This window comes from Biomphalaria glabrata, chromosome 5, assembly GCF_947242115.1.
Source record: "Biomphalaria glabrata chromosome 5, xgBioGlab47.1, whole genome shotgun sequence".
NCBI lineage: Eukaryota > Metazoa > Mollusca > Gastropoda > Planorbidae > Biomphalaria > Biomphalaria glabrata.
Genome location: NC_074715.1, coordinates 48,467,586 through 48,494,410, shown reverse-complemented (window position 1 = coordinate 48,494,410; position 26,825 = coordinate 48,467,586). Strand labels below are relative to the sequence as shown.

Below are 26,825 nucleotides of genomic sequence, written 5' to 3'. Positions count from 1 at the left end.
TACCCAAGTCAGTTGATAGAAGCTTAGTAAAAAACCAACAACTTTTTTCGTCAATTTAGTTCGAGTGAAGTTTTGTAAATTCGCTGACTAAATTTAACCCGTGCGCGTTGTATGTGTTTTATTATTTTATTAATACTGTACGTGAATACAAAGTTAACATACTTCTTTTTTAAATCAAAATGAGCGTCACTTTTATTGACAAATATACACAGCCATTAACTTCAGTGTAGAAATAAAAAAATATAATAATAAGATTTTGTGCAATATAAACAAAAAGCAATTAACTTCAAAAGTTGATAAAAAAAACACGTCCATCTGTCTCTCAGTCTCTGACTGCAATTTTTTAAACTGAATTTCATAAGCCACTTATGTCTTAATTACCTAATGGTCTTACTCGTAGTTACATCAGAATCTATTCATCCAATACACACATGTACACAGACACTTCATAATTAACAGTGTCTAAATAATTTTATTTGTATTTAACACTAGTGTATCTCAACAGGGCTAAGTACTTGCACCGTGAAGAACATGTCAACGAGTCCTTATGTTTCCTACTTGGGGCCAATGTTTAACAACATCAATGGCGACATTCGACACATTTTCGGCAGCTCGGCGGCTTTGAATTTCGCCAGCAACAGTTCTTACGTAAGTTGTACGGGAAGCGAGAAATGCATGGTATTTAATGACTACATTTAATAAATAAAGCAAGAATATTAAGCAGAGAAAGCCCCCCCCCCCCCCAAAAAAAAAAAAACAAAAAAAAAAAAACACAGAGCTAGATCTGAATGTTGAGGATTAATTCAAAGACGTCTTAGAAGTGCATGTTAAAACATACGATTAGGCATTAGACTTAATTAGACTCAGACTTTGGTCTTCGTGTGCCGTTGGTTAGTGGCCTCTTCCCAAATGTAATGATAGTTCTTAAAACGAAATCTAACTCACTACAAACATCTGTCTCACGACCCTTGCTAATCTCCCCTTTAACTTTCAGTTCACTCCCTTATTCACTGAAACTACGACAGACCACCTCGTGGTTTCATCAGAAACTCTTCAGCCTATACAACCAAACACATCTACCCGACTTTCCTCCTGGTTGCATCAGCAGCACGCATACACATTCCAAAAGTTTACACGTACACATGACACACTTACCATTACACACAAAGACTACCAGATCAGCATGGCACACGCATGCCGAGTAATGAAAGAATTTTAAAAAATTAAATTGCTTTATTTTATCTTCTTGATTTATTGAGTTTGGTTTTGATGAGCATAAGATTTGCTTACCTTTAGGTCTACACCGGGACAGGCACAGTACGTGGACTGCCTGTCAACATCTGGACGACATGCCTGACCTATCCAAACACCAAAGCTCCTATTCAAGTGACGTTCTACTTCAGTCGTAAGTAGCAAAACTAAAGTGCAACTAGAAATCAATGAAACATTTGAGCTTACCTCCCTTTAGCCCTTAAGTTATCTATTTGTCAACTTGCAAAGTTTATTTGAGCGGTTTCCCTGAACACCTAATATATTTGAAGTTAATTTAAATATCATTGGATGGAAAAAAATAATTTTTTGTCATTTCAGCGATGAAATGCAATAATACCTTATGTCCCTAAGTCCTTCAAAGATACCTGCGCTGCATATACCTCTCCAGTATTGTGGGATGTATGGTCGAGAGGCTAAGTAAGCTTAAACTTGGCTGGGCTAACTATCAAGGGAGCTTGAAGCTCGACACCGGACTTAAGCAGAGTTGTGTTTACTGAGCGCCTAAAGGCAGCACGGAAAGCCTTCTCCCAGATACTCACCCCCCATTGGTCTACAAATGAGATTTGAGCATGACTACGTGCATTAAGACTTGCTTTATATAAACATATTTAGTTTTGTGTCTGTTACATTCTCAAAGCGTTCCAGTCCTATTCGTGTTTTCAAATCGGCGCTATTTAAACGAAATTATTAACATTGTCCAATGTTTAAGGAAGCTCTTCTTTATAATAGTCTAAAAGTATAGTCTCGTTCCTGTTAAATTCATTTAGAACCTGGATGGAACACGTCATGGTCACAGCAGCAGATGCCGTTACGTGTTGAAATCAAAGGTATGACACAGTCCAGTACATTTGGCAGTCTTACGACACAGGCCACGCCCAGATATTTTCACCATATGTATGACTTCATCAACTATTTACCGACAGTTGATCCCAAGTCTTCAGTATTTCAAGTGAGTGCTCTAACCTAACGCTCTTTAGCAGTAACTTTAAAAAACCGGATTGGGACGTTTAGTTTATAATTCTTCATCGTTCTCTTTGGCATTTTTCTCTTCTAAATAATGGGAACAATATATTCGTATAACAAGAGGTGATATAAACACAGACTATTTGGTTACTTAATGATTCACTTAAGTCTTAACATGGATGTTTAGGGCGTGAAGGCGGACTCTTTTTTATATGGAGCAAAAACATTTGATCTATCTATCTATCTATCTATCTATCTATCTATCTATCTAACTATCTATCTATCTCTATCTATCTATCTATCTATCTATCTATCTATCTATCTATCTATCTCTCTCTCTCTCTCTCTATATATATATATATATATATATATATATATATATATATATATATATATACATATATATCACGTCATTATGTATCTATCGAGCTTTACAATCTATATCACGTAGCCACCAAGAAGAGTTGCTTGTGTAAATAGAGTTAACACACACCCTCGACCTATATTTCAATCCACCTTTACGTATAAAGTTGAGATCATCAACCCTGTGGATCATGCGGTCACCCATTCCCAAGTGAGTAGATGTATACATTCAACAGATGTAGGCCAGAATTACTAATAAAAAAAAGCAGTTGTTTAATATTTAAATAATTTTGTTTTGTTCATTTATTAAATTATATTGAGAATATCTGACTGATCTGCGCTCTGGGCTGTTGTTTGGATTTTAAAACTGTGTTGGTATAGAACTGTCTGATATCTGTTTAACATTTCCATGTGTCCACTATTTGGCTACAGATTTGGTACGATGCTCGAGCTGGATTGGTCAGGGAAGACACCAGGACATTACATCCAGACTTTCAAGTTAGAGTAAATACAACAGTCACAGAGATTCATGACTTTAATACAGGTACAGTCTAGCCTAGAAACAAGCAAATTATAAACAAGCAAAATATACCAGATCCTAAAAGAAAAACAACAACAAACAAACAAAAAGAACAAAACAAAAAGAAAACAAACAAAAAAAAAAAGATAATCTAAGGAGGAAAACTCCGCCTTTAAAACTATATAGGAGAAATATGTTATCTACCTTATTTGATATCAAACAGAATATTTAATTACCAATAATTAATTGACTAATGAGGTATTTTTAAAAATTGATTCATATTTTGTTAGGTCCAATAAATAATTGTTTAAAGTATCAACGCGTGAGGGGAAATAGTGTTAAAAATTACTGAAAGGGACTAAACCCAACAAAGTTAACTATTTATGTGAATCCTGAAGCATTAGTTTCCTTTGTTGGTATCAAACTAAATAATTAATTACCAGTAATTAATTGACTAAGTGTTTATTTTTTTTATCGATTCATGTCTTGTCTATGCCAATGAATAATTGTGCAAAGTTTCAACTTGATCCGAGAATGGGTGGGGTAGAAATAATGTGTCAAACTTTTTACCAGACAGACAGACATACAGACAGAGTGAGTTGATGTAAGCTTTGTAAAAATACTTTTAAAAAAAGAATATCTAAGGGGGAGAACTCCAGATTTACAGCCATAATACTGTAAGATTTATTTGCCTTTTTGATATCAAATTAATTAAAACTATTTAAAAAACTAAATGATTAATTTTTATTAATAATTTTTGTTTTGTTTGGAACAATTAATTATTATGTAAAGTTTCAACTTGATCCGAAAGTGGGAAGTATACAAGACAGACAATGAGACAGACAGACAAAGTTGGTATACTTTTTGTAAAAATAAGAGTCAACATTACAGTCATGGAGAATCACGACTTTCACACATGTACACCCTGACGTCTTCACATTTACACCCTGACGTCTTTAATGTACACCCTAACGTCTTTACATGTACACCCTGACATCTTTACATGTACACCCTGACGTCTTTACATGTACACCCTGACGTCCTCACATGTACACCCTGACATCTTTACATGTACACCCTGACGTCTTTACATGTACACCCTGACGTCTTTACATGTACACCCTGACGTCTTTACATGCACACCCTGACGTCTTCACATTTACATCCTGACGTCTTTACATGTACACACTGACGTCTTTACATGTACACCCTGACGTCCTCACATGTACACCCTGACGTCTTCACATTTACATCCTGACGTCTTCACATGTACATCCTGACGTCTTCACAAGTACATCCACCTATAATGAATGAAATGTTACTGTTTACTATAGAAGGAATAAAAGTTTAAGGTTTTTAGTTGTTCAATTGATTACTGTTTCAGTTTGAGAATCGCCTAGAGAATTCTAGAACATGCCTATGCTTTAAGAAATGTTCATATTCTAGGGCAGGGGTCGGCAACCTTTTGAATCGAAAGAGCCAAAAATTACAATTTACAAAATTTTAAAGTTTTTAAAGAGCCACAAAGGTTTTTCTTGCCAACTATAAATAGTTCTCAAACAATAAACTTTTTTAATAAAAAAAAACGAATTAATATATAAGTAGTGTTTTTCATAACAAATATATAATAATATATATATATATAATTATTTTTTTTTATTTTGGTAACAACTAAAGAAATTAAACATTTACATGAACTTCACTAACAAACAATTGAGCAAACAAGATTCAGTGGGAGCGTTGGCTTTGTATGGTTTTAGAAAGTTTGGATACATTTGGCTCATAACGTATTGTTTTTAGTTTCAAACACAACTCTAAATTTTCATTTGTTAGTTGGCTTCTTACTTTACTTTTAAATATATTCATGCAAGAGAACGCTTGCTCGCACGAATATGTCGATCCAAAGATAGTCATCACTTCAAATGCCAACATCTTCACCTCACTGTAGCCATCTGGGAGATTATTCCATGTGTCGAATCAACTCGCGGCATTCCTTTTTGAAGCTGTCCACTTTTGTTGCGTTACGTATATACATTTCTGGACCTTCAACTCTTCCAACTTGCTTTTCAACTCTGTAATCCAGTATCAATTACAAATGAATCAAGGTGGATTTCGTTACTATTTGTGTTGATTTGGTGTACTCAAAATGCTAGAATGGTTTTGTTGGTTTTGAACTGCTTAAATCTGTCAAGAAATTCATATTTGATTTTTTTTTATAACTGTGCTGAAGTAATTCGTGCCAAAAAGAATTAATTTTTCTTCAAAACAAACCAATTCCTCTACCAAAACATAGTCTGGGTTTTCCTTTCCTTGCAGTTTTAGATTCGGCTCATTTAATTTCTCTGTTATATCAACCATAAAGTAAAGTTTTTGCAACTATTTGTCGTTCTCTAATTCGGTGTGATAAATGTCTTCATCATTTAGAAATGTATTCATTTCGTTCAAGCACAAAGCAAAACGTTTCAACACTTTTCCTTTGGAAAGTCATAGCACTTTTTGGAAAGAAGAAGGAGATCGGAATACAGAGTCTCTATTTCGTTTAAGTGGTTGAGTGCTTTTGACAAGATGCTGTTAATCATTTAGAAATGTATTCATTTCGTTCAAGCACAAAGCAAAACGTTTCAACACTTTTCCTTTGGAAAGTCATAGCACTTTTTGGAAAGAAGAAGGAGATCGGAATACAGAGTCTCTATTTCGTTTAAGTGGTTGAGTGCTTTTGACAAGATGCTGTTAATAATCTTGATTACCAAATTCATGACCTCATCTATTTCGGTCGGAATCGTTTTGGGCACAAAGCGTTTCTTGGTGCATTATTCAGTGAAACATAAGAATTTCTGGGTTTATTTTGCTCCGACGAATCGTTGTTGCCCTTTTACTTTTTCCTGTCATACTTCTGGCTCTATCAGTTGCTATTTAAATTTATCTTATTTTCTTCAACGTATTTTTGAAAGCATTCGATCTATCGTCCCCTCTAGTTTGTCACGAGACCGGTAGCAATCCTAGGAACGACATATACCTGACAAAAAAAGGCAACTTGTGCCGTCGTGTTTTTATGTCGCAAGACTAATCTATAGCAAGTGATACGGCAGAAGAAAGTTGAATATCTTCCACCTGCAACTATCTTGCATTTGAAGACGTTTTAGCTATTCTATTTTGTACTGCTTCGGCGGATATTGGCAATTTTTTGCTTTAAGATTTCTGGTTTGTTTTTGAAATCACAAAACAGTTCTTCAGATGCAAGTAGGAAGCAGTCTTTGACATACCATCTGTAAATGGTTTGCCTTTTTGTGCAATTTCTAGTGGTACAGCAAAGCTAGCCAGATTAGCATTACTTGTAGATTGCTTCTAACTTTGATAAGATAATTCGCTTCCAACTCATTTACTTGAAACAAAAAACTATACGTCCCAGTCAAAGCACGTGGTTACGATGCCTATCCGTCTTGCGTCGAAAGCAAATTAAAACCTACATAGAAACATCCAACGACGGCCGAGAGCTTCCGACGGACTGACAACAGTGACGACGCGTGAAATGGGGGAGGGTTGTGGTGAAAAGGAGTACAAGTGATTGAGAGATCTAATCGGCGCCTAATCTTCGTTAAAAGATTCAGAGCTTCTTTAAAAAATGTTTCGGTAAAATAAATAATATTTGCGTATGGAACTAAAGAGCCGCAGCTTCACACCCAAAGAGCCGCATGTGGCTCGCGAGCCGCAGGTTGCCGACCCCGGTTCTAGGGACTTCATTAGCCTAGAACACTTCGGTAGATCGGGAGCTAATAACTTAGGGCTTAGGACATGTTTGTAGTTTTTCTTCTTTTATCTGGTCGTATGCTGGTGAGTGTGAATTCAAATATTCAATTTTATTCAAATAAAATTTGTTAGTGTTACTTCATAAAGTATATATTTTGCAGACGTCCGCTACATCATCGATCCTCGTGGTGGCTGTATGACGTTTGCGATGGACAACAAACAATCTGACGCCAGATTCTGGTACAATCAATCTATCCTAATCGATATGAAAGACCCAAACAGTTTCTTTCAGTTCAATGACGACTACAAATATGTTGGGCAGGTTAGTATTTTTTGTTAACTAAAGACCAAAACAACAACAAATATTAGACAAATAAGTTTTATGAAAATCAAAATCAAATGCGATATATCACAATATAGAAAGTTTCAATTATACCGTTAATAAAAAAAAACACAACAATTTATCTTTCTGTCTGTCTGTTTATTTTTATTTTTTTTTCAATTTAAAAAAAAAATCAGATGAAAAATTCCCTCCCCACAAAAAATAAAAAAAATAAATAAAAAACATAACAAGCATTGAAACGACCCTATTCTGTTCCAATAAATTTGAGGTGCCTTTACTATGAGATCTATAATTGAGTTTAAAATAGCCTTCCTATCGTATAGTGAGAACTAACGAATAATGCAGCTACATTTATTATATATTCAGAGACTTGTAAGGGGGATAACCTGTGATGTCTTCAGTACAGTCATTCCAGACTTCAACGCTGGAGGTCAAAGTGTCAATGCCACTTTTGAGTATTACTTCCTTCCGGTAAGGCAACAGTTAACTTAAATAATGATACACTTATAAGCTTAATAATACACTATAGAACACTTAACTCAATAATCGATACCAAAACTATACACTGGGGTACATCAGACTCTTTAGTAGTACACTCCTACATAACACAGGTTACATGCATGAATCACTAAAGGGAATTACTCTATACTCAAATGACAAATACATACACATACACACAATGTCAACATCAACTGCTGTCTTCTTATTGTCTTACATTGTTTTAAATATTTATTCAGAAGAAGGCAAATTTGACGCGTTCATTTTTCTGGACCCTGCAACACACACATACACGCACACACCAACACGCTTACACATACGCCCATTTCATCTAGCACTTTAGATTGAACACATTGGTTATTATGGTCTAGCTTTTATATAAAGTTTATTATGGGCAAGCCTGTGACCACCAAAAGATCAGACTTTTGAATTGTTTTAAATATAGTTTTCTCTTATGACATACACATAGGCTTAATGTTTTAAAATTTATTTAATTAATAAGTATTTGAAATTTATTTAGGGTATAAAATCAATCCATAATATTTGAAATTGATTTCTATTTTTAAAATATATAATTTTGGTATATAGTCTATTTTGGGACTTGCGTTTCTTTGTTTTCTTAATTTTTTTTATATAGTGGGGAGAGGGCTTTATGCCTCCTATGGTTTATGCCCCGATGTATGGAAGCAAGAATACTTGTTAATACCTAGGATTTAAAAAAACGCAACATAAAAAACAAAAATGTTTGAATAAAATTCGCTTTCCAATAACTTTATTTTTCGTGACTAACAAATTGATAAATAATTGACATTTTCCGCCAGCCGGACTGGAACGACAATTCATTGTCTGGACTAGAAGCAGACGACACGGGCTATCCTGTGCAGCTTGTCATCTCTGCTGATACGGTAGGCCTCAAATTACCTTCACATTCCCTTTGAATGACATTGTTTCAAAAATATATACATAACTTACACACATATCTCATATATACACAAACATTTCTGCAATGTATTAGAATAGTTTTAATTTTTGTTATAATATAAATTATACATTATACAAGACCAATATATCAAACAATTTTTTTTAACTCCAGTCAAAACTAGTTTATCTCATGTAAGTACGCAAAGCCGCTCGGCTTTTCAGACTATCACCAAATAACAGAATAACGCTTAGCAATTCTTTAACGCGTTTATTTGCAGGGGAAAATAGGTCGTCGAGTCTTCCGACTCTAGCGTCTCTAAACATGACGTATTTCCTGTCTAAATCTATCTACTCTTTTGGTCCCGAGATTAATACTCAACAAGATTACAAAGAGAGTTTGTGTTACACAAACTCAGAGGCGGCCCCCGTCGAAGTCGGATCCCTGTCAGATCTGCATATTCGCAAATAATATTCAAGAGGTGATTTAATTTTGATGTAAAATGTTTTACACGTTTCGGATGTTCCTTCAAAGTTGAAGATAATTACTTCCTAGTCCAAACCTCCCGCAGGACGACGGGGGATGGGAGCGGGCAGGGTTTGAACCCTGGGCCATCCGTAAATCTGAACGACAGTCCAGCGCGCAAACCGCAAGACCAGGCAGCCATCCGATGGTCAAAAGTAATAATGTTTCAAAGATTCATTTGCCGTAAATTTAAATTTAAATTTAATAAAAAAATAGTAGATTAGTTTTAGTATATTAAAACATTACAATATTGATCAAAACGTTTGGAAATGAAAATCTACACTTTTTTTTTACACTTTAAGTTTAGAAATTGAAATTCTACATCTTAATCTAGTCTATTTTAGTCTAAACTAGATCTAGAAATTCTAGATCTAGACTCTAAAATAATTTTAATTAGAATATAAATCCAGATCTAGATATACTGTAATAAAAATCTAGATCTAGTTTAAAAAATCTAGATTACATCTAAGTCAAGATATCATTCCTTTTTTAAACGCGAGTCACATAACGAGGCTTAATAAACATTACTATACCGAGTTCTTTTTTCATTTCATTTGAAGAATTAATTCCATATAACGTCAGAGGGAAAAAAAAAACACTACGTCACACGGCCTAGCTAGACTAAAAATCGCCTTCATCTATAAGAGCCATTTATCGAGTGTTCATAGACTTTGGTGCACCGAGTGCGTTCTTTAAGCATTTCATTTAAAGAATTCATTCCATATGACGTCAAAGGAAAAAAAAAACTACGTCACACGGCCTAGCTAGAATAAAAATCGCCTTCATCATTACGAGCCTTTTATCGAGTGTTCATAGACATTGGTGCACCGAGTGCGTTCTTTTAGCATTTCATTTAAAGAATTCATTCCATATGACGTCAAAGGAAAAAAAACACTACGTCACAAGGCCTAGCTAGACTAAAAATTACCTTTATCAACACGAGCCATTTCTCGAGTGTTCATAGACATTGGTGAACCGAGTGCGTTCTTTTAACATTTCATTTAAAGAATTCATTCCATGTTACGTCAAAGGAAAAAAAAAACACTACGTCACACGGCTTAGTTAGACTAAAATATGTTTTCATTAATACAAGCAATTTTTTCGAGGGTTAATAGACATTGGTGCACCGAGTGCGTTCTTTTAACATTACATTTAAAGAGTCCATTCATATGACGTCAAAGAAAAAAAATTCCATTACCTCACAATAGGCTAGTACCGGTACCATAAAAAAAAATGTCTTTATTTACACGAGATATTTAACGAGGGTTCATAGACATTGGTGCACTGAGTTCTAATAGATATTTTTTAAAAAGGATCAAAGCCACATTGTTTTTGCGTTTTGTCTGTCAGTCGGTCTGTCCGTTATCTTGATATAAAAAAAACAACTAAAAGTTATTAAAAATTGATTAACCTTTATTTTACGTTTCAAAACATCGCAATAATTTTTAGGTATGAACACAATTGAAAAGTTTATATAATAGATTGTTCCGGATGTTTGTATAAATAGTAAAAGAAAAAGAGAATTTCAGATAAATGTAATACCGTTAATTAAATTTTTTGGATGGTCTCGTATAAAAATTAGATGTACTACAGCCACGTGGAGAGATTTTCATACCTTACTTTGGTGTTTGGATTCTGTTTTCCTTAAAAATCGGAACATAATATTAACGATAATTAGATTTTTTAATGTTTTAGGTAGAAAGTTAAATGAACTGTAAGAGAGTAGTAAGTTAAAATATTTTTCATAAAAATCCGTAAAAACATTATTTCGTAAATGAGAAGATTATTTGTTTATTAATTAGAAGAGGGAGTTCAAACAATTATTTGGCGTTAGTAGATTTTTAAATAAATTCGGAAATTTCTGGCGACGATTTGTAAGAAACAAAATCCGGAACTTTCTTTATCGATTACAAAACTTCTATGTTATGTTTTACAAGAAAATTAAATGTCTAAAAAGTAATTTTCAGTAATCAATTCTAGTAAATTACTTTTTTTAAAAGCCTTATGCGATTTCAAACAATCATTAGGCATAATTCATGTTTTATAAAACAATATCCGGAACATTTTTACACTTAATGAAATATAAGTCAGTATAGAGATTTTGATTTAGCATTAATATGCTATTTACATAAAAAACGGAACAACATATTATTGATAATGTGTTTTTGCAACGTTTAAGCATGGAAATTGAATGTAATATAAGTTAGAAGAGCAAACAAACATTTGTTGGCGTTGATTAGTTTTGCACAAAAAAATCCGGAACAATCAATTTTAGATACTTAAAACTATTGAGATGTTATGGGAGGAACATTAAAGGGTAAATCAGATTTTCAATAGCTTTTAGAGTTCTAGTTTCTTAAATCTAATCGTGACGGACAGACCGACCAACAGACAAAACGCACAAAAATAAGCTTCTTTTATTCGGATGGGGGCACTAAACAAAAAATAAATAAAATCTGATTTTTAAAAAAAGTTTAAGGAATTGGTTTAGCACCTGATCATGTTGCGATGTTTTGCTACTGCACGAAAATCGCTGCATAAAAAGTCCATTTAAAAAAATGTGCGTGATATTTACATACAAAGTGCATTATTAGCCTTTATAAACAAACAGAAATGTTTTCTTTTAATTTTAGCAGCTAGTTGACCAGAAAAAACGTCTTTAACCATTATTTATATTTGTTGTAAACATTTCCTGTACATTTTAAAAATATATTTGACTTAGTGATACTGAAAATACACAAAAATTGTCCATCTTTGTTAGCATATTGTAACATTGCCTCCCTTACATTTACGTAATGTTTTAGAATTGGTGTATTTTTATGAAAAAATCGCTTGCATAATTAATTTTATAAATTAAACGGTTTGCTTTTAGAAAACCAAAAGTAGCCGTTGCACCTAAACTTTTCAAGCCGGATTTAATGATGAAATAATATTTTTCATATCTCTTCTAGTTTTCGAGATCTGAGTGTGACAGACGGACAGACGGACAGACGGACAGACGGACATTTTGCACAAACCTAATAGCGGCTTTTTCCCCTTACGGGGGCCGCTAAAAATACTGTTACGATCTTCTCTATCAGGCCTTCGGCAAACACTACTCAACAACACAACACAGCACATCTAACACAAGAACTTGACAACAAGAGCTTCAAGTAACAAAGTGGCGATTTATTTACAACTACATCAACAGCCAATAAACACAATTGGCTACACTAACTTGAAATGCTTTCTTGTACTTAACAGAACTGCCTAACTAACACTACAAGTCTCTCTAGCTCGTACAGCTACATTCTCGAGAACTCAAAGGTACATCACAGTCTTTCTGCCTTGAGGTCCTGGAGTCAACTATCTAGTGTTACACACTGTGTCTCCTCTTTGAAGGCTTTCGGTCACTTGACCACAACATGGGTCATTTTTGCGTGAACTAGAAGTACTGTCTCTTGTTCAACAGCTGTTGACCCGTTGACCTGTGTGACTGGCCTGAGTCGTGTGCATCAGTAGGCCGCAAAATAAATTAACCCTTTCAGTCCGCCACTGGAGTTACTACAATACTATAAATATATAACATATTATTTTTATTTCTATAGTGCATACAGATGATGGCTTTGTCATAATACATTTAGTTAACATTTCATTGTGAATCTTTAAACAGGTGGGCTACATTAGGATACACAATTTCTTTGACTTTGGGGACTACTTTGTCCAAGCGGATGCGTTCGATGTTACTATGTGCTTTCAACCCAACAAAAAGATGAAAGTTAGTGTCACATTTCCAGGTCATTATTAGACACATCAAACTTTTAAAATTAGAATTTGACATTTAATTATCCACATCAGTGGCGTAGCTACCAATGTGCGGGTGGTGCGGGCCGCACAGGGCACCAAGTGGAGAGGGGCACCAAAATGCCCCCATTTCCTATTTCCCTGAGCTTTTCAGTAAAAACGACTAATTGTATGGACACGAACAAACATAAACTACTGTACTTTAAACATGAACTAACGATTTATAAACTAGTCATGTCGCTATTTTGATTCATCTCCTTGACTATTTCTTTCATACAATGTAAGCTATAGAACAGTTGAAATCTAATTTACTAGATTTATTTCGGACACACGGTACATGTTGTTACTACACTGATCAATGCTCTGTAATATAAAAAAGAAGAATAAGATAGGCCAACCTTTTTTTACTTTATTGTTTAGTCCATTAGTTTAATCTAGATATAGAGTCTAGAGGGTGAAAATCTGTTACATATTGCGCATGCTGTTATTGTGTATGAAATAACTGAACAATTAAAATCAACAAAGAAAGATGAGACGGTTATCATTGAATCCAGAAAAAAATGATGAGACCGACATCCTGAATGATGAAAAAGAAGAAAATACTTCAATACTGCAAGTTCTAGAGACTAAAGGACAGCACGCAAGCATGTCTTTAGTAAACTCCTTAAAAATCCATACTGAAGAAGCTGAACTATCAGACAGTGTTAACAATACAGAAAGCAGGATAATAAACTCTAGACTGAACGACATTGGAGATTGGCCTGATGTCATCAAAGATAATATTCGCATACACCTTGTCACTCAAGGATCTGAAACAGTTCAGCGTATGGACAGTCAATTCAGAGAGGTGCGTGAGACCAGCAGAGCTCACATTCAGTCATCGCTTGCATGGGGGGAGCTTGAAGTTCGCCTGAGAGTAGGGAACAGTATTGACAACAAGGCCCAAGATTTGATTATACAAGAGACGAAAACCTGGGGAGACTACCTGAAGAGAATCTTGGACATCCTTCGTTTTCTCTCAAAGTAAAATCTGGCACTTCGTGGGCATCGCGAGCGAGCAGAAGAAGTGTTGGAAGGGCAAAATCAAGGCAATTTCTTGGAGTTAGTAAAATTACTATCAAAGTACGATCCACTCTTGAGGGAGCATTTGCTTCGAACTAAGCTTTGTTCCAGACCGAATACATACATGTCTCCACAAATACAAAATGAATTTATTACAATATTGGAGAATCACGTTAAAAACAAATCATACAGCAAGTAAAACAAGCCAAATATTTCTCTATTATTTTTGACAGTACACCTGACATCTTAAAGTTGGATCAAACTTCCCAAATTTTACGGTATGTTGTCATGGATAATGACGGGGTGCAGGTTCGTGAGTCTTTTATTGACTTCATCGACGCAAAGGACAAGCATGCTGCTGAAATCGCTGAGATGATTCTAGAGAAACTGCGTTCGGATGGCTTAGACATAATGGACTGCAGGGGTCAAGGCTATGATAATGCTGTGGTCATGAAAGGTCAAAACTAGGGTGTCCAAAAACGTATTCTAGAAGTCAATCCCAAAGCACTATTCATTGCCTGCTCAAACCATTCTCTTAATTTAGCAGGAATTTGAGCTGCTGAAGCTGAAGTCAATTCGGTAACATTTTTTGGTACACTGGACCGTTTGCACGCCTTTTTCTCAACTTCAACACACCGCTGGTATATCCTCATCAAAATAACCGGAACTAGCCTTAAACGTTTAGTTGAAACCCGCTGGAGCGCCAGAGGAGAAGCCGTCTAGATGATTAGGGATACATTTTCTAAAATTATAGAAACTCTGGAGACTTTAACTAGCAGAGATGAAAATTCATCGGCTAGATCTGAAGCAGGTAGATTATTAGTTGCTATTCAGTCTTTTAATTTTCTCACCTATCTTGGATGTTGGGCTCCTGTATTAACTGAAATTAATGATGCGCAAGTCTACCTTCAAAAACAAGGATTGTCTATTCGAGACTGCTCACTCAAACTAAAAAAATTAGAGACATTTTTAAGTAGTAATCGAGAGGACATCGCTGAAGCCAGCAATACCTTTGCCGAAAGCGTGTGCTCAGATCTGAGAATCAGTACAGAACCTCAAAAACGTATTGGCCATAAGAAAAAGATGCCTGGTGAGAAAAGTGACGACTCTGTACTTACACACAAAGAAGAGCAACGAAGGGAAATTTATTCTACCTTGGACAGGATTGTTCAAGAAATAATCACCCGATTCGAGCAACTTCATGATGTAGCAGATAGATATGAATTTTTGTCGCCTTCCCAGCTATTAAATCCTCAGGTCGAAATCAATCTCGATAGTACTCCTAGCGACATTGATAAAAACGAATTTCTGCTGGAGCGAAAGAGGCTTCAACGGTTTGTCACAGTTTCATCAGAAGCCTCCGCACTTCCAAAACAAGGACCTGTTGAGCCCTTGAATTAAAAAAAAAATATCAGCTAGATGATTCAGTCCCGAATATCGTCATCATGATTCGCATATTTTTGACTATTGCGGTAAGCGTCGCTATATGCGAGAGAAGTTTTTCCAAACTTAAACTGATCAAGAATTACTTGCGATCAACGATGAAAAATTTACGACTCACTAATTTGGCCATTTTGTCCATTGTACAAGAGCTGGTGGAAAAAATTGATTTTGATAAAATTATTGATACTTTTGCCAGCAAGAAAGCGCGTAAAACTCACTTGTAGTATGTTTAAGTAAAAGTGATGTTTTGAATTAACAATATTTGATTAATGAATACATATTATTTTGAACAAAAAAGTAAGGTTTTGCAATGTTATTATTTAGTTCTCTTTTTTTTTGGGGGGGGGGGGGGGCATCAAGATGAGGTACCGCACCAGGCATCATATACTCTAGCTACGCCACTGATCCACATTATTATCTTATTTACTTAACTGGCTGCCTTCAAACCTACATATCAAATGCATAATTACCTAATTGCTGACCTATTTAATGCCAGATTTTTAGTTAAGTCAAGGCCCTGTCAAGGATATTTGTAACTGTTCCTACCCATTAGAAGATGTTATAGAAATGCACGGCAAAATATTAATAAGTCTACAATTCATATGTTTAAAGAAAGTAAGCAAAATATAGAAAACTTAAAAAACAAAAAATGTTCTAAGGAGGTAGAACTCCATATTTACAACTAGTTATTTCTCTTTACCAATAATTAATTGACTAGTATATTATTTAAAAAAATAGTTTCATGTTTTGCTATGTACAATAAATAATTGTTGTAAGTTTTACTTTGAAACATGATCCGAGAAAGGGTGTTGGAGAAATAACGTGTACAATTATCTAAGGGGACATAATCCCACATAGTTAGCCATATCTTTAAATACTGAAGATTAATTTTCCTTGTTGGTATTTATAAATTAAATAATTACCAGGAATTAATTGACTAATTGTTTTTTTTTAATCAATGCTTGTTATTGTCTTCGCCAATGAGTAATTGTGCAGTTTCAGCTTATTCCGATAATGGTTGTGGAAAAAAACAAACATGTGCAAATGTTTACCAAACAGACAGACTAAGTCAATATAGCCTTTGTAATTAATGTCCTTTCCATTTTTCCATAACCAAATATGAATATTTGAAAAATAAATTGAAATATTCTAGGGCTGGGCGAAAGCACTGTGGTAAACCCGACCTTGTAAAAAATTTGTGAAATGTTTTTTATGCTTATGTTCCTTCAGAGTTGACTGTAAATCTTATTCAAAACCTCCCGCAGGACGACGGGGATAGGAGCGGGCAGGGTTTGAACCCGTGTCTATCGATAAGTCCGAACGACAGTCCAGCGCGCAAACCGCACGACCAGGCAGCCATCAATGATACTGCTAGCTTTACTTATTTTTTTTTTTGTATAATGACAATATTGTATTTCTGTTTTTTCAGGATATTTTAATCCTGCTGCAATGACTCGTTGGAAGCAACAAATGTACTTTAAATTGGCAGAAGTTATGCAAATTAACCCTTTGAGAATTGGCGATATTTTTGTTGAGTACGACGCTTATTCTGTATATGTCAGTGCCTGGATTCTTGATATATTTAGCAACGGTAATACAATATTGAACCCGAAATAACACATTAAATTTGAATTATAATTAGATCTGACGTTTACATTAATATAATGTAATCTCTCACAGCTATTATAATTCAATTATTTTATTATAACAGAAGTACCATTTGTAATTATTTAAAACCGAATATTGTCACTTTTTAGTATTGCTTTATTGATTAAAAAAAAGCAAAATATAAAAAATACTTTAAAAAAGAAGAATATAAAAGTGGAAATACTCCACATTTACTGCCATGTGTGTCAATATTGTAAGATTTATTTGACTTTTTTTATATCAATTAAATAAAATAATTACATCCATTAAAATAACTAAATATTTAATGTATTAATGTATGCTTTGTTAGGAAATTGAATAAGTATGCAAAGTCTCAACTTGATCCGAGAATGGGAAGTGTACCAGACAGACAATGAGACAAACAGACAAAATGTTGGTATACGTCTTGTGAAAATAAGAGTTAACATAACAGTCAGAGAGATTCATGACGATAAACCAATAACTAAAACGAAGTATAATTTGCTAACTATTATTTAGCTAAAAAGTAACATTTTGGAAAGCGTACTTGGCCTCTCGACCACTCTTCCCACAATCAACATGTACATATCTGCATATATTTTTGCCACTACTTCACCTTTCTTTTAGTGACCAAGTTTAAAACAAAATGTTGTAGTACTTGAAATAATTTTAACTAATGCCGAACTCTGTAACACTCTAGGACCGGGGTCGGCAACCTGCGGCTCGCGAGCCACATGCGGCTCTTTGGATGTTTAATTGCGGCTCTTTAGTTCCATATGCAAATATTTTTTATTTCATCAAAAAAAATTTTAAAAATAGGGTTTAACAAGAATTAGGCACTGATTCAATCTGTCAGACACTTGTACTCGCTTTTCATCACACTCTTCCCCCATTTCACTCGTTGTCACTGTTGTCAGTCTGTCGGAAGCTCTCCGCCTATGTAGTTTTTTAATTTGCTATCGACCACGTGCTTTGGCTGTGACGTATAGTTTGTTGTTTCAAGTAAATGAGTTAAAACTAGTTAAAAGCGATTATCTTCTCAAAGTTAGAAGCAATCTACAAGTAATACTAATCTGGCAAGCTTTGCAGTACCACTATAAGTTGCACAAAAAGGCAAACCATTTACAGATGGTGATTATGTCAAAGACTGCTTCCTACGTGCATCTGAAGAACTGTTTCGTGATTTCAAAAACAAACCAGAAATCTTGAAACATCCGCTCAAACAGTACACGATAGAAGAGCTCAAATGTCTTCTAATGTAACGTATTTGCAGGTGGAAGATATTCAACTTTCTTCTGTCTTATCACTTGCTATAGATGAGTCTTGCGATATAAAGACACGGCACAAGTTGGCCTTTTTATCAGTTATATGCCTCAAAAGAAAATTTTTCTAGGACTGCTACCGCTCTCAGGACAAACTATAATGGAAGATATAGTGCATACCGTCCAAAAATACCTTGAAGACATTAAGCGCGATTTAAATAAAGTCGTTTAAATGGCAACTTATGGAGCCAGAAATATGACAGGAAAAAGTAAAGGAGCAACAACGATTCTTAGGAGCAGAATAAATCATATAGTTTGTATAGTTGCCATGTAGTGCTTTGTGCCCAAAACGATTCCAACCGAAAGAGTTGAGGTAATAAATTTGGTAATCAAGATTGTTAACAGCATCTTGTCAAAAGCACCCCACCATCGTCAGTTTAAAGAATTGTTAAACGAAATGGAGACTAAGTATTCCAAGCTCCTTCTTCACAATAAAGTGTTAGGGCAATCAAAAGGTTGAAACGTTTTGCTTTGTGCTTGAATGAAATAGATACATTACTAAATGATGAAGACATTAATCCCCTTGAATTAGAGAATAAAAAATGGTGGCAAAAATGTTACTTTATGGTGGATATAACAGAGAAATTAAATGAGTTGAATCTAAAACTGCAAGGAAGGGGAAACCCAGTCAATGTTTTTGGTAGAATTTGTATGGAAAAAAAATTCTTTTAGCAGAAGATATTCAGAGCGGTAAGTTACTTCATTTTCAATGTCTAAAGCAGTATCGTGATAAAATCAGTGCAACTTTTGACACGAATTACTTCAGCACAGTTATAAAAAAAATCAAAGATGAATTTCTTGACAGATTTGAGCAGTTCAAAACCAATAAAACCATTCTAGCATTCCTAGTACACCATCTCAACACAAATAGTAACGAAATCCACATTGATCAAATTGGAATTGATACCGGATCTCTAGAAATGCAATTGCTCGATTTAAAAAGTAAAGATTTGTGGAGCAAGTTGGAATAGTTGAACGTCCAGAAATGTATGTAACGCAACAAAAGTGGACAGCTTTAAAAAAAATTCCGCAAGTTGATTTGGCGCATAGAAAAATCTTCCAGATTGCTACATTGATGTGAAAATGTTGGACTTTGGAGTGCTGACTATCTTTGGATCGACCTCGACATATCCGTGCGAGCAAGCGTTCTCTTGCATGAATAGAATTAAAAGTAAAATAAGAAAACAGAGGAAGTCATGTTAGAAAATAAAACAAATGTATCCAAACTTTCTAAAACCTTGCAAAGCCATCGCTCCCATTGAATTTGTTTGCTCAATTGTTTGTTATAAAAGTACAAGTTAGTGTTGTAAGTCTATGATTAAATGCTTTAGTTGTCACCGAAATAATACAAATAATTATCCAATATTGCTAATGTTTGTCATATATATACATATATATGTTATACAATTTGTTGTGGAAAAACAATACTTATATACAAATAAAAATTTTTTTTGCTTTCATTTAAAAATTGATTGTGTGAGTACTATTTATAGTTGGCAAGAAAAAAACTTTGTGGCTCTTTAAAACTTTTAAATTTTGTAAATTGTAATTTTTGGCTCTTCCGACTCCAAAGGTTGCCGACCCCTGCTCTAGGAGAACCATATTTACGTAATATATATGTATATATATATATAATATATATATGATATATATATATAATATATATATATATATAATATATTATATATATATATATATATAATATATATTATATATATATATATATATATATATATAATATATATATATATATATATAATATATATATTATATATATAATATAGACCCTTATATATTATACAAAGCAGAAAGTAAGGCGTATTTATGTATGCTCCTCAGAGAAATCAAAACCATTTGACCAATCTTGATAAAACTTGGCATAAATATTCCTTGGGTACTAACTGGAACAGTGACATATATATAGTAGCCCTAAAATAAACTTAAGAGCCTAAAAAAAAGTTGCCCAACTCTATGAAAGTATTACTATTTCATGGATCTAGGCCATGTTTACACGAGAGACGATCGAAGGATCTAGATCTAATTTTAAGAACTACACTTTGCACATATAGTTTTTTACTTTGACACATGAAAATGCGAAGTATAGTCTATTGATTTCATTATTTAGTAAAATTAACCATCAAATTTGTGTTTCAAAAGCATTTTTACATAAATTCGTTCCATATATCTGCGAATTTAGACGTCCTGACGTACTTTATAATCCCATTCATTTAACAAATCGGGTAAACCCGTTTTAATTGTCCTTTATATTTGATTCATCTCGCGATACTTTCGTTATTAATACATATGGATGTATTGGCTTAACGGGTAAACCCATTTTTGCAAAACTACTTTTATTTTCGTGGCGAAATAGAAAAACATGAATTGAACATTAGCTAAGTTTGACATATATATATATATATATATACAAATCCAATCCAATAGATTAGTAATACACAAACTAAGGCCCAAAGGCAGCGGGTAATGTCCGGCTAGTATAAATATATATACATACGTACATAAATATACACATATACACATTATTTGTTATCCAACTGTGGGCGAGCATCACAGCTTAGTGAAGATTTTCATCAGAGTGCTCTTGTTTGCAGCTCAGTTCCAGCAAGCAGATCACCTGACTAAAGAGCATGCTGACGATAAGGTCATATTCCAGGTCTCCTCTCAAGTGAAGTGTGCTGGCCTGTGTATTGAGAATCAAGACTTCCAATGTAATGCCTTTGAGTTTTGCATTTATGACAAGTATGCCTGTAGGTAATCTCATTTGACATCTCAGATGTTGTCCTTAAATTCATACTTGACACCGCATAGCTCATTTTAACATTTGTGAGTTTGTTATGGTGTTAGAATTAACAGAGTTCACAGCTTAATTAATACTCTTTTTAGTATTTCAAAATGGTTTTCGATCATTGAATAAAAATTGATAATTACATTTCCTGTTTACTTATTTAGATTACTCAAAGATCGTATGCTAACTGCCAATAACCCAGTAGTACAGAATGCAACGAACTGTGTTTTTAAAACACGTAAGGATTATATATATATTTTCATAACATCCTGCAACCTTCCATCTTTGTATCCTCAATGGTGTTTTTTTGTGTGTGTGTGTGTTTTTATTTGGTCTAGTTCGTTGCTAATAATATCGATAAACTTGAAGTTATAAATGGGTAAATAAATTGTGCCCCACAAAAACTCTTTAAAGACCATCTTAAGTCGCCAACTTGCTTTAACTGACATAGAAGAGAGCACTTGGTTGCAGGCGGCTTCAGAACGAGACGGAGGTCACTAACAAAAGCCGCGGGAAACAGATTTGAGACCAAAAGACAATCCGCTGCCGAGGACAGACGAAGACGGCGAATAGAAAATCTTAATCGACCACCGGCGGGAAATGGTTATGGCTGCGCTGGATGTGGCAAAATTATGTTATTGGCATCCTGGGGCTGCATAGCCACGTGAAATACTGTATTTCTTCATTAATCTTCAGACACTAAACAAGCCTTAAATGGGTGGTAGGGAAAGCGTGTAGTTTCAATGAAGGTCAAAGGTCTACAAATCATAGTACCGTAATTGTCAAAAACTTCATTGTGCCTTGCTCTGTGAATTAACGACTTTATAAATGCACATAACCACTTTATATATGCACATAACAATTTTTTGATGCACATAACCACTTTATAGATGCACATAACCACTTTATAGATGCACATAACCAATTTATTGATGCACATGACCAATTCATAGATGCACATAACCACTTTATATATGCACATAACAATTTGTTGATGCACATAACCACTTTATAGATGCACATAACCACTTTATAGATGCACATAACCAATTTATAGATGCACATAACCACTTTATATATGCACATAACCACTTTATAGATGCACATAACCACTTTATAGATGCAAATAACCACTTTATATATGCACATAACAATTTGTTGATGCACATAACCAATTTATAGATGCACATAACCAATTTATTGATGCACATAACCACTTTATTGATGCACATAACTTATTTATTGATACATTACAATACGGAACGGGTTGCCTGAATCATCCAGGTAAACCAAAGACTTAGCAGAGTTTGAGACTTAATTTACATGCATGACACATGGACACGCGTCGGAAGTAATTATCTTCTCTTTTTGAAGTATCGTCTGTAATTAATAAAATAAGATAAGTCTAGATAACCATTGAAATGAAATACATTCTAAACACAAAGGTTTAACGATCTGAAAACCTTCTTGGCCAGGTCCAGTCGATGGTCCCATAGTGAAGGAAACGCCAGTAGCCGTGGCCTATACCAATCTAGTGGACTCAGTGCGGTCTAAGCAAGTTTTCGTAGCCTTGCCTGAATCTAATGGAGTGAGTTGTTTTGTTTTTTTTGACAGTATTCAAAAGTGAGCAGACTATACCAATACAAAAAATGAACCGGTAGATTTAGCTGACTACGTTATCTTATTAAGTGAACTTAAAAAAAAAAAGGTATTAAAAAAAAATCAACATAGTTAATTAAGTGCAACTCGTACCCGTACTCCACGGGTTGTGCGTAGCACAGTTTGGCAAACAATGCATAGGAGCACTAAATGGGTTGCCTGAATCAGCCAGGAGAACTTGTGACTAGCGGGATCTCCACAAACAACATGCATGACTGGATTGACATATTTAGTTTTCTATGTTCACTGTGGATTGAACCAATGAGGTGCTCAGTTCCAATCTCTTTCTATAATTTAGTACAGTTTTATATATTTCTAGATTTGTTTACTATTATATGGTTAATAATTATTTGTTTGTGTTTGAATGTGTGTTTGTGTCTGTCAGTGTGTGGAAAAGAAAAAAAATTAAATTAATTTAACAAAATTAAAAAAAGAATTCTTCACTAGACTCAATACACATTCGCGTGAATTATGAATAAGGAGGAAATTTGAATTAACCAATACAGCCATTGTCATGAAACACAAATTATCTCCCTTTACACCTTTTTTTTCTCCCTTCTAGGATACAGTTGTGTACACAGCGATAAATGTTGAGATCGTCACAGGCAAGTTTTTGCTATTGTCTTGTTTAGTTACATTATTTTAATGTATTGTTTTCCATTTGTAAGGCATTTTCAATACAAAGATGAGAAGGGCGGCATCTTTATTAATTACCTAGTAACTAGTTCTTGGATGGCTGGAATGCGCTCGTGGATGTCGTCACGATGTTCCAATCTATCCCAAAATGAGCAAGGATGTAATAATCTTAATTCCTGGTAGAAAATTAGAAACTTTTAAAAGTTATCTCTTAATTTAAAAACTCAAAACTCAATTAACGAATATTCCTAAAAATGTACTTAAGACTCTTTCAGTTAGCTTTTCAATTTGGCAGAATGTTACTAGGGCGTAAAAGAAGCGTTTTTGCAGTATTGGTACCTAACCTAGCTGCCTGGTCGTGCGCTATCCCTGGTGTTTCTTTGAATTGTTGGCATAGGATTATCTGTCCATGTCGAAGCCATGCCAGGAGTTCACAACAACCATTCTCTCTCTTGATTTCCTGCTAAGAACAGCTGATGACCGGGAAAAGTGGAGGATTTTGGTCACACACCAACTGTCACAGCACCCCTACGACGAAAATCGAGTGACAGATTGTGATAAGAAAACGGTCACAGCTCCGGCAACAAGGCAATTTTCTGTATTTTCCGTGTTTGTCATTACTGCTTTATTCTGCATGTATACAGGTCAGCCAATTGAAGGAAAAGTTTTACCCACAATGCCCAAACAATTTTCCTACAGGATAGAAACAGTTGTGCCAGAACAAGGAAGAGTAGATGAAACGTTTGTAAGTTGTATTCCTTCAAGTATAGCATTATTTCTTTTCTGTGTGTTTTTAAATGATGATGGCCTTGATCTGCGTTTAGGATACAAGTAGGTTTTAGACAAAAAAATAATATGGGAAAAACCTTTTTAAAACAATGTTAAAAAAAAAGTTTTCTTAAAGTTGTATTATTTATATTGTTTATTTGAAAATGAATCATTCATATTTCAACGTTTAGGAATAGAGAATAGAGAATAGAGAATAACTGCGATCGATAGGGTAGATCATGTTTCTTTTAGCCAATGGTTAACGAGGGTATCATGTGACCTGCACAACAATCAACCGTCTTTACTTTCCACAGCAAATGTCAGGTATCCAATAGAGGTGGATGGACTCAGGGGTGTCCTAAAAATTCCAAAATCCAGAATCCAAGTCTTCCCTAAAATTCGCACCCTGGACCCTTCATTTCGAAAGTCAAGCGATTAACCACTTAACCTCCTCGCCCTAATTAAATTTAGTATTCGACTTTTCAGTCAGTAACTAATTGGTGGGGGTGTGGGGAAAGGGGAAATAACTTAAAACAGAAATAGTAATCATTATTCCGTCTCTATGTTCAAATATCTTGAAGAGGAAAAAAATCCGGGAAGATCGAGTCATTGATTTTTGAGATGCATAAGTCTGAACTGATATCTGTTTCTGTCTTTTGTATTGTGTCTTGAAAAACCACATGTGGTACGCTTACGTGGTTTAAAAGGTCTAAATCTAGACATGGAATATAGAATCTACAAATATTAGAACTCTTCTATGTGTTAATTGTTAAGAAATGTCAACTGGCTTATTCTTTTTAAAAATGTAATTTAAAGTATCTCTACCCTTTTTTGAATAAAAAAATTTTACCAAAAAATACAGGACAAAATACATTTTGCCGAAAATAATTCGGGGAAGTGTTTTTCTTGTAGAGTTAGTTCCCCTATGACCTAAAAATAACTGTGATAGGATTGTGTCCAATATTTTGTTAGGTTTGGTACGACGCTGAGCTGGACATTGTCAGATATGATATCAGAGATCCTTACGGGGATAACCCCTACTTGATGACCTTCATACACGACTTCATTAGAGGTAAGAGGTCTGGGTCAGTAGAGACAGTGCTATCAGAAAATAGGTGTGTGTGTGTGTGTGTGTGTGTGTGTGCGCGCGTGTGTGTGTATGTGTGTATGTGTATGTGTGTGTGTGTGTGTGTCTGTCTGTCTGTCTGTCTGGATCAGTAGAGACAGTTCTATCAGAAAATAGTGTGTTTGTGTGTGTGTGTGTGGATCAGTAGAGGCAGTTCTATCAGAAAATAGCGTCTGGATCAGTAGAGACAGTTCTATCAGGAAAGTGTGTGTGTGTGTGTGTGTGTGTGTCTGTCTGTCTGTCTGTCTGTCTGGATCAGTAGAGACAGTTCTATCAGAAAATAGTGTGTCTGTGTGTGTGTGTGGATCAGTAGAGGCAGCTCTATCAGAAAATAGCGTGTGTGTGTCTGGATCAGTACAGACAGTTCTATCAGGAAAGTGTGTGTGTGTGTGGATGTGTGTGTGTGTGTGTGAGTGAGACTACTGATAAGTTTGTACGTTCTTAAACACTACTCCGGTGTCAAATTTCGTACCCAAATGTTTTAGGCGGATCATTTCGGATCTTCAAGACACATTTTCGCTTCTAAACAATGTCGGGCGCAATATTTTTAGAATAAACCACTGTTTACAAATAAATAATAAATATTAGTAATACTTTGATTTTATTTTACAGTGCTAAACATTGCACAAGGTTTCTCGTATACCTATGGAATAACATAGCTAACCAATACTTTCTTGACTCTGTGCTATTGTTACCTACTTTTAATACATAAGGGTCTTCCATGGTGTTTTATGCCTGAACATCAAAGTATCCTTTTAAAGGGGGGGGGGTCCACGAAATTTTCCTATATCTGTGATTCTTCAAAACTAAATATTGTTAGAAAAGCAGCATTCAAATTTTATTTGGCTTATATTAAATGGATTAGTTTTATAGTTTCAGAATAGTATCTAGCGTATCCTGCGTCTAAGTATCGTTGGATAATGAGCTGATGGATCCAGAATTGACTATTTCCTGGGACCGTTTTGTAAATTAGACTGCTCCCACCGATTTTTTAACTTTTGCATCTTTTGTAGACTTCTCATATGTGTTACTAATTGCGACTGAAACAGAGCATACAATATAGTGACTTTTCTTATTCCTTAATAAATATTATTTAAGTTTCATAAATGGTTAATATAGTTGTGATTAACTTAGTCCTTAATTATTTCAATCAGAATATATTATCTATGACTAGATAAGTGTTCTTTTTCTTTTGAGCCTGTTTAAAAAGAATCTTGTTTACAAAGCAATGACGAATACATTTCGAACTGCTATATTTTGGCAGGTCTTTCCTACGAGATTAACAAAGTCACGGGGAGTTGTAAGATCAGCGCCCTAGCACCTGGGGCCTTTGATGTAGTCAACAGCAAGATAACACGTAACGGAAGTCTCTCAGTCTCTCTTAAGTCTCCGCAGAGTCTGTTTTATTTAACAAATACATATACCTTCATTGGACAGGTACATTGAA

The 26,825-nt window shown here is 34.6% G+C and overlaps 2 protein-coding genes across 2 annotated transcripts in view; both read left to right on the top strand.

Moving 5' to 3' along the window:
- The first annotated feature begins 510 nt into the window (after positions 1–510).
- Positions 511–3,168, top strand: LOC129926426 (uncharacterized). The gene is made up of 5 exons (XM_056030312.1): positions 511–648; positions 1,297–1,405; positions 2,040–2,221; positions 2,687–2,809; positions 3,031–3,168. Exons 1-5 carry the CDS (start codon positions 532–534, stop codon positions 3,151–3,153), a joined length of 654 nt encoding a protein of 217 aa, XP_055886287.1. The 5' UTR covers positions 511–531; the 3' UTR covers positions 3,154–3,168.
- Positions 3,169–7,029: 3,861 nt separating this feature from the next.
- Positions 7,030–26,825, top strand: part of LOC106058644 (uncharacterized) — a 48,422-nt gene continuing 28,626 nt past the window's right edge. The window contains exons 1-13 of the mRNA XM_056029681.1: positions 7,030–7,187; positions 7,575–7,679; positions 8,528–8,611; positions 12,803–12,926; positions 16,868–17,029; positions 20,996–21,155; positions 21,354–21,427; positions 22,665–22,777; positions 23,411–23,453; positions 24,129–24,315; positions 24,567–24,576; positions 25,225–25,324; positions 26,643–26,815. Coding sequence (XP_055885656.1) covers positions 7,062–7,187; positions 7,575–7,679; positions 8,528–8,611; positions 12,803–12,926; positions 16,868–17,029; positions 20,996–21,155; positions 21,354–21,427; positions 22,665–22,777; positions 23,411–23,453; positions 24,129–24,315; positions 24,567–24,576; positions 25,225–25,324; positions 26,643–26,815 — 1,461 coding nt within the window. The 5' untranslated portion in view covers positions 7,030–7,061. The remainder of the gene's footprint in view (positions 7,188–7,574; positions 7,680–8,527; positions 8,612–12,802; positions 12,927–16,867; positions 17,030–20,995; positions 21,156–21,353; positions 21,428–22,664; positions 22,778–23,410; positions 23,454–24,128; positions 24,316–24,566; positions 24,577–25,224; positions 25,325–26,642; positions 26,816–26,825) is intronic.

Bases quoted from the DNA above. Each gene is read 5' to 3' on its own strand.
- LOC129926426 (XM_056030312.1), top strand. From the start codon at position 532: ATGTCAACGAGTCCTTATGTTTCCTACTTGGGGCCAATGTTTAACAAC. The intron at 649-1,296 runs GTAAGTTGTACG...GCTTACCTTTAG, and splicing joins TCGCCAGCAACAGTTCTTAC to GTCTACACCGGGACAGGCAC. The intron at 1,406-2,039 runs GTAAGTAGCAAA...AAATTCATTTAG, and splicing joins AGTGACGTTCTACTTCAGTC to AACCTGGATGGAACACGTCA.